This window comes from Bison bison, unplaced genomic scaffold, assembly GCF_000754665.1.
Source record: "Bison bison bison isolate TAMUID 2011002044 unplaced genomic scaffold, Bison_UMD1.0 scf7180017864495, whole genome shotgun sequence".
Taxonomy (NCBI): domain Eukaryota; kingdom Metazoa; phylum Chordata; class Mammalia; order Artiodactyla; family Bovidae; genus Bison; species Bison bison.
The window spans coordinates 5,174,229-5,183,119 of NW_011495054.1; the positions used below are offsets into that span (position 1 = coordinate 5,174,229).

General features: G+C 41.3%; 1 protein-coding gene across 1 annotated transcript in view; it reads right to left on the reverse strand.

Annotated features, from left to right (window-relative positions):
* Nucleotides 1-661: 661 nt before the first annotated feature.
* Nucleotides 662-8,891, reverse strand: part of PTPN11 (protein tyrosine phosphatase, non-receptor type 11) — a 49,109-nt gene continuing 40,879 nt past the window's right edge. Inside the window, exons 13-15 of the mRNA XM_010828593.1 lie at nt 7,654-7,766; nt 5,620-5,722; nt 662-4,754 (exon numbers count right to left, since the gene is read on the reverse strand). Of these exons, the coding sequence (XP_010826895.1) occupies nt 5,653-5,722; nt 7,654-7,766 (183 nt within the window). The 3' untranslated portion in view covers nt 662-4,754; nt 5,620-5,652. The remainder of the gene's footprint in view (nt 4,755-5,619; nt 5,723-7,653; nt 7,767-8,891) is intronic.

The following is an 8,891-nucleotide window of genomic DNA, read 5'->3' on the forward strand; positions in this document are numbered from 1 at the left end:
ATTTCTTGAACAGATACATGACCAGACCACCTGCATCCAAATACAGGCAACTCGGCTGAGACCAAGAGGAGGGCAACAGTATTTTACAAAAGTGTAAGTAAGTAAATAATACAGATCATTCCTTGGATTTATAATACAGAAGGAACACCTGTTTTGTTATTTATAAAAAAGGATTTCTTTCTGTGTAGCCATGTCAGAAGCAGCAGATGCCCTGTTGGTATGAGACCTAAAGCTACTCATAAGGGGAGAGCTGACGTCCTATGCCACATTGATTTACTCCTCCTGCAAGCCTCCTTTATCATATCTTTACTTCAGAGCCCCACTCAATACTATTTACATTCAGTTCTATATGTTTTCTGTATATATTACACAGACATATTTTTTATTTGCTACTTACTCATAAGTTCTTTCGAATAAAATTGCCTTTGTGTCTCCCAGAGCTACTCAAGAAGTAGGTACTGAGTAAGTGCTTGAGGAACTGATTCATTCATTCTGTATTCCAAGTTCCCTTCTAGGTAAGAGTTGCTAAATGTCAGCATCTGGCCAGTATAGAGGTTCAGGGACATATAAATCCAGTTTTTCTGGACTTTTTTTTGGGGGGGAGTATAGTTGCTTTGCAATGTTGTTTCTGGACATTTTTGATGAAGTAAATGACAAATACTGTAATATAAGAAAATGGTTTTATTCCTAATTTTTAGTTCCCATACAGTTTACAAATACACTTTTACTCTGATAATGCAGCTCTGCGACTAGCAAAGCAGTTAAAACTAACACCCATAAATACAGGTGGGGAGACAATTAACAGCCACTAACGTTCCTCTACATAAACTATTCTTTTAATGTCATTTTTTAAAAACAATTGCAAGTAGACTACATAATATACGTGGGCAAAAAGGCAATTAACTGAATCTCTTGAAACACTAAATGTATAATAAACAGTGCATATTATCAACATTTACATGATTCACATCAAAATGATGACATCCTAAAACGTATTCCTTTTAAAGGATAGATTTATCAATAAAATATTACATATCTTTTAATACTCTGGTACAATACTTCATATACTGCAGGAAAATTAACTGTAGGTCTAGTCATCAACTTAATAAAGGATCCTTTTCCATTAGCTTTTATTAATAAAAGAATCACAATTAGGTCATAAATAAACAGGCAAATTATTAATTACATGATTTGAGGTTTAGGATGAAAACTTGTAAAAATTAGTTTGATATACAGTAAAGTTATATAACACACTAAAACCAACTGTTTAATATTTTTGCCTTGTGTGAACTGCCCATAATGAAAAAGGAACAAACTTTTTAAGGATGGAAGATACAATAAACTATATTTTGGAACTTACTTTTTAAGAGGAAGAGGAAAAAAGATTTTAAAGAAATTAAGGGCTAATACAGATCCTAATAAAGGCATATTGAAATCAGGGAGGCCATGTGCTTGCCATATAAAACTTTATTCCCCCAACAACATACAGAAAACAAGAACTGCACTGGGTCTGTACTTATGTCTACAGCCTAAGTTTCCCTTGCGGATTAATAAGCTACAACAAAGCACTTCACAACTGCATACCTTTGTCCACATTCCGCTGCACTAGAAAGAACCCAGGACATTATATTAGTTCTTAAAAACCCCAGTAAACCCTTAATAACCCCTTAATAACACCTAAAAATAATCTTGATGACTTTCTTGGGTGTTTCAAAGCAACTGGGCTTTGTAAAGGATGCACAAACACCAAGAAAATCACACATGTACTTGCTCATCCCTGTTCAGCCACATTTAAAAAGTCACTGAGTCACTGATTTCAAAGGGAGAGATGACCAGAATTTTCAGGAGGGCCACACACTGAATACAAGGTGTCTTTTTGCTTTTTTTTTTTTCCTTTTTAAAAAAGTTATTAAGACTCTGAAATTTGGCTTCTTTTTAAAAAACCCCAATACCACGTGCCAGGTAATTTCTTCACCCCAAATATAAAATCCTATGCTTATAATTTTAAAATACTTAGCCAGCTACGGGATATTGTGCAAATTTAATGTCTACCAGCAACCCGGAAGCAGACTGTAGACGTGTAGCTATCACACCTATTTCCCAGGTAACCTGATTCAACTATTACTGACTGCTCTGGCCCCAGGCCCTCTGACTTCCTCAGAAACCACCTCTTTGGAACTTCCATTTCCACTGTATTTCTACCTGCACCTTGAGCCCCCGCCCCCCGCCCCCACCCATCTTCACAGTCCCTCCACCTGAATCCATCCCATGTAACGTTACCCAAGAACCTACAATCACCTTTACCAAACACATGGCAAACCTTAGCACCCTAGGGACTATTACAATCTTGTCTTGGCATCAGTTTATAGCACATGATAGTTTGCTGACTTTATGGAGGGAAATCTAAATGAAATCAATGTCCCTTTACAAAGCTGGCCAAGATCAGGTGGTTTCCAAGTGCAAAACCAACTGACCTTAAGCTACAGGCAGAGACGTTACCGCAGCAGATATACTGTGCAATCAGACCCTTGTTTGCTGGTGAAAGACCTTGCCCCCAAAGTCCACAGTCAAAAATTTACCGCAAAAATGAGACCCGTTCAATGTGACAATGTAAGAAAAAATAACAGGACGCAAGATCCTTGTTGCAAATACTTAACTGGAATCTCTTTCCTTACAGGTTTGACAAGAAGACAGCAGTCTTTTACATTCCTCTTACAAGGTAATTACCTTCAGATCAGACCTGCGTTCTGAAGCACTGAAGGCACTGCTTCAATGCTGAAGTTCAATGGCTAGGCGGGATGGGAGGTGGGGTAGGGGGGAAATCAATGTACTTTTTTTTTCCAATGTACATTTTTGTCTTCTGAAAATGGCAGCCAGGCTCTTCTCAAACAAATCTCCTCAGGATTTTAAAGGAGGTAAAGCCCTCAGGAAGGAACTACTACCAGGGCTGGATCTAGTCCTTCCTTTTCAGGAGACAAAGCAAGAAGAATTCGATGAAGGAGCCCATGACTTAACAGCAAAGTTGCCACGGCATTTTATTATCTTTACCATGTCCACCAATGACGCTTTAATTGAAATACACTCACCGACTGATGATTCAACACACAGGGCAAAGAGGGATGTCTTTGGAGAAGGCACTTCAGGTAGGACGTTAGCAAATCTTACTGCTCAGTTAAAACAAAAATGAGCTACTGCTAATTCAGTCAGATTAGTGACCTCAGGAGAACTGCTCCTCCTCACTCAGCCAATGGCAAGCATGGGCATGGGATATGACTAAAACCAGGGGTGTGAAGAAAGCACTCCATACACCTCTCTCTTGTAGGGGCTAGGGCAGCGAGCTGGTTCTGCTTTCAAACGCTCTGCCCTCACAAACACATCCATCCTAAGAGGTCAGGTGCCCAAAGTGATGGTTCAGAAAATACGCTAAGAGCCAGCAGAAGTGGTTCAAGAAGCTTGCTGAAGGCCCTGTTTCTGCCTGACTCCCAACTTACACCAGTTATCATAACCAGCTTCAGCTTTCCAAGGTCACTAGCGGCTCCTACTTTTGCTACTTTTTTCTTAGCTGTTTTTCCACGGCACTGGTCCTGACTGTTACGCTGGGGACCTCCAAGGAACCTTACCTCCAGTTCACGCCCTCATGCAGTCCCCTCTTCCCAAATTGGGCCTGGGCCTGGCTTTAACCAACACGGGGCAGTAGAAATGATGTGGTGACAGTTCTGGGTTGAAGTCTTCAGTGCACGCGGCCGCTACTACTTTATATCCTTGGGGCCTCAGAGCTGCCATGAATGTGGTCCAGCTACCCTGCTGGCGAATGAGAGACCTGAGGACCACACGCAGACAGAGAAGCCAAGCCATCCTGCCCACCACATGAGTGACACCAGCAAGACAAGGAGAGGAACCACCCAGCTGAGCCCAGCCCAGTTTGAAGAAGGTGAGGAAAAGCAAGCTGTTGTTTTAAGCCACTCGGTTTTGAGGTGGTTTGTCAGCAACAAATGATAACCAAAAACTGGTTATCTGAAGATGCAATTTTTTTTCCAAACACAAGACAATTACTCAAATGAAAAGAAAAGATGGCAAATGTTTTCCCACCACAACGTTTTCAGTCAACAGGCTGAATGGTAACTGGTCAACTGCTAAGAAGAAAGCATGCCTTTTATCCTAAGTTCCCGTGATCTTTCCCCTCCGTAATTTTTTAATGTCAATGTAAAGGTAGACAGTCTGGGGCATTGGCTTAATTGTTCTTCAGCCAAAATAAGAGGCCATCAAAATGAATTATCCACTACTGGATAAGTGATGATAAATAAAACTGTTCTCTCTTCTACAGGATGTTGTCACTTAATTTTTCCAAATCATTTTTCCTCTTACAAGTGCCCTAGCATCCCCCACAAAGAGGGGAGAGGAAACTCAATCTGTTGAGGTTATCAAAAGAAAAAAAATGCCAATAACTAGAATTTGAGTCACCATCATGTGTAAAATATACAACACAATTTAACTGCTTCCTCAATTTAAAATAAAAGTCCATAAAACATAACACTGTCTACATCATAGAGATGATTTCTTCTTATCTGAGGACATGAGTAACTGGAAATCAGGTATCATCGAGTTAAAATACAGTGGTCTTTAAATGGTTTCAAATTTTGCTCATCAAAAGGTAGCCAACCACAGTGCAAGTATTCCAAATTCAAGTTCATTCTTCATGTAACCTTTCTTGCATCTATTCTTGATCTTTTCAGGGAGAGGGTGAAAGTTCACATCTAGCAAAGAAAGAAATTAGAATTTTTAACGAGCATACATTGAAAAGTCTGGCAAGGCAGTAAACCATTTTAAAGCAGAGTTAAAGCTTTTAAATATACTACTCATCAGAAATGAGAACTTCAACATGAAATACTAAAAACTGTGAGCTTCTAAATTCTCTTGGGTTACACCCATCACATACTTGGGTCACTCTCTAAAAAGGTGATTGATAGGGAGGAGATGTACAAGGGAGATAATTCCCAGCATCAGAGCTGGAAGGTGTGGAGTTGAGCCAGTCAGAGAGAGGCTTAGGAGGTCCAGTGCCCTTTGTCACACAGGCAGGCAATCAGAGGCCCACTAAGGTGAAAACTCAGGCATCCTGACTCCAATCATCCAGGACCATGTCCCCATACTTTCTAGATCCCTAGAGATCCTCTCCCAGCACAGCCTGGGTCAACCATTTCTCAGTAAGTGCTAACCCTGGCCTTAACAGAATTAATTTTGCATTTGATTTCAATACTTAAATGAATCCAGCTTGGAAAAAGAAATACAGGCAAAAGAAAAAGAAGGCTGATTTCTAAAAAGAAGGGGGTTTGTTTTGTTATAACAGTCACAGATTATCTGCCAGCTCCAAAATGCCACAAATTCACCAGACCCTGATGCTGGGAAAGACTGAAGGCAGGAGAAGGGGACGATAAGAGGATAAGATGGTTGGATGGCATCACCGACTTGATGGACGTTAGTTTGAGTAAGCTCCAGGAGTTGGTCATGGACAGGGAAGCCTGGCATGCTGCAGTCCATGGGGTCACAAAAAGTTGGACACGACTGAGCGACTGAACTGAATTGATATGAACGATGAACCCAAGACCACTTCCACTGAAATACCTATTTCTGTGCTTGACGTCTTGGCAGGGCTTCTCATCTGAAACTTTTCTGCTGCTGCATCAGGCCCACATTTTCATAGACTCTGGCATTATCTTCTCTCATTCTGAAAAGAAGAGAAAGAAGACGACACTAACAAAAACACAGACAGACTGTTTAACCTTATGTGATAGTTTTAACCCATCTACTTCATTCTCTGGGACTGAGTATGGCACAGATATAGCTGTTGCCCCAAGGAGCTGACATTCTAGGAGGGCATTTGAGACAGAAACACATATCAAAATCATTGTGAAGAGCCTTGAGTTCCTGTACTCTCAAGGGTTTGGCACAAGGAGAGTTGTTTCCCAGGAGGGTGGAGTAAGGGAGGCCCGTGTAACGAGGTCCTGGGTTAGACCATGAAGGAAGCTGGGGCATGTGCACAGAGAAAAAAATGGTATTCACTGTGAGGAGAGGGATCTGATGGCCAGAGGTCCATGAAGGCAAAGTGTAGGAATAGTCAGACAGTGACTCTAGATCCATTCAGTCCCTATCCAGTCAGGTGAAGGTGAACATGAAGCTGATTGGTGGTTTAGGGCCCCTGGTGGGCAGGGAAGCATCAGAGTCCAGACTCTATGGTGACCAGAACAGCCCAGGAGGATGAGGAAACCAGCAGCAGAGGGCTGGCCAGAGAGGAACAAGCTGAAACAAGCAGCAGGGGCTGGGGTCTCCTGGGTCTGCACCCTATGAGAGGGATGATGGGAAAGGCAGAGAACCTGTCAGTCACAGGCGACCACTGGTAACAGGGGAGTCGTCAGAGCTAATTCTGTTGAGCCAACATGTGGGGAAAGCTTTCTGGCAAGAAATCGGAGCCCTGACGCGCTGGTTCCACTGCAGATCACAATTCAAAGTATCAACTTTCCCCATCGGCCCACTGGGAAAGAAAAAAGCAGCCAGAAGGAAGAGGGAGCTTGGTGGAAAGCATACTTTTGCTGCATCATTTCATCTCAATGTTAAATAGAAAGCAAATGTAAATACGAACCTCATATATGTTATCCAAAACGTTTATATAGAGTATTAAAGCCAGCAGGGGTTTAAAAATCCACATCAGAAACAAACAGACATAAGACTCGCAGGGGAAAATAAAAAGTAAATGTTATACCAGAGAGTGACTGCAGGATATACAGAAAAATCATAACTTATAATTACTATTCACATCATTGATTTAACAAATATTTTCCTATCACATGTTTTAGTTTAAAAAAGGAGTTGGCAAAGTTTTTCTGTGCAGAACCAGACCGAAAATTATGTAGTCTCTGCGGGCCATATGCGGTCTCTGTCATGTATTATTCTTTGTGTGTGTTTTTTTAAATAACCCTTTAAAAACCATCCACGAGCTGTACAAAAACAAGCTGCGGCCCAGATTTGGCCTGGGGGCTATAGTTCGCTAACCGCGGGCTTAAATGGCCACAGTGGATTTCTGCTGACCACGGAAAATGAGAACACAGCTGTGGGGGCCACTGTGTGCTTAGTCACTCAGCAAGTCCAGCTCTTTGTGCCCGGACGGACTATAGCCTGCCAGGCTCCTCTGTCCACAGGATTCTTCAGGCAAGAATACTGGAGGAAGCTGCCATTCCCTTCACTACAGGGTCTTCTCGACATAGGGATCAAACCCGGGTCTCCTGCACTGTAGCAGATTCTTTACCACCTGAGCCACCGGGGACCATTAGACCATTATTTTATGTAGCAAAGAATCTTGACTCATCAAAAGGGGTATTACCTACTTCTGCAACAATTCCCCACCCCATTGAAATAAAAATAAAATTCTTCTTGGAGAAACAGCACTTGATATATTTATAATCCCCTAGGTTCCTAGCCAGTGGAGCAAGCAGCCTTCAGTTTAGGTGAATTACAGTTTAGCTTAGCTAGCCACGCTCACAAACCAGTTAGGCAACAATAATGTGCACCAAGGAAAGGCATGTGCTGCAAAGATGTGTCATTTTTTAAGCTTTTCTAAAGGATTGTGTTCAGGCAAAAAGAATTTCCTTCATTTCTACTTACTCTGCACAGGATGGTGTTGGGGTACAAGGTGGCAGGGGACTCTGATCTCCACTTGCCTGGTCCGTCAGGGAATACTTAATATTTGTGTATTCGTGTCCTTTCCTCTTGCTTTTCTGAAAAGCAAAAGTTGCATATATGAAGTCCTATGACTTTTTTGAAGGATTGAAGAAGTTAAAAAGGCATTTCACAGGAAAGAAAAAAGGAGAGAGAGAGAGACAGAGCTGGACAGATAGATAAGTTGAACCCTGAATACTGGTATGCTGGCCAAATGCCAGAGAACTCACCTCCTCCATGTAAATCCATCCTATGAGTGAAAGGGACTTTTGAATCATACAATTCAAAAACAGAGAGAATCATGCATTAACAACTTACTGTATTAAATGAAATGTACCTGCTTCTGAGCTAAGAGAGAATTCACACTTTCTCTGCCACATTAGCATCTAATCATTTCATAGTTCACTTGCAACACATTTAATGATTTTCAAGTAAACAGGTAGGAAAAGAGTTCCAGAAATAAATGCACTCCAAGTAGAAATGGCCCACGGGTACAAAAGATGTCGGCACTCTTATCAGGATCATACATTTTATCACATCGTCCCTATCCCACCCTTACACCAGAAAAAAAACCCTAGCACATTTAATACTTTATTTTCAGCCCAAAGATAAACTCTGGAGGAAAAAAAGTCAAAGAAATCAGTAGAATGCAATCTCATCTCAGATACAGAATGAACTGCATTCGGTAGGACTCCTGGTTAGATGATTTATCACTCTTTCCTCCTAAATTCACCCAGAAACAACCAATTCCAAAAATCTAATCCATAAAGTTCTCATCATTATACAATGCTGCTTTCATTTCAGGATTATTCAAGACACAGCAAACATTAGAAAGGGTATCCATATCAAATACTGACATACAGCAGTGACTTTTGTTCACTGCTGGTGGGAGGGTAGACTATGCCATCACTTTGGTGCACAATTCATCAGAACACATAGTACTAACACTAGTTAGTATCTGGTAATGATAAAAAGTAGAGCTACCAAGGGAACATTTCATGCAAATATGGGGTCGATAAAGGACAGAAATGGTATGGACCTTACAGAAGCAGAAGATATTAAGAAGAGGTGGCAAGAATACACAGAAGAACTGTACAAAAAAGATCTTCACGACCCAGATAACCACGATGGTGTGATCACTTACCTGGAGCCAGACATCCTGGAATGCGAAGTCAAGTGGGCCT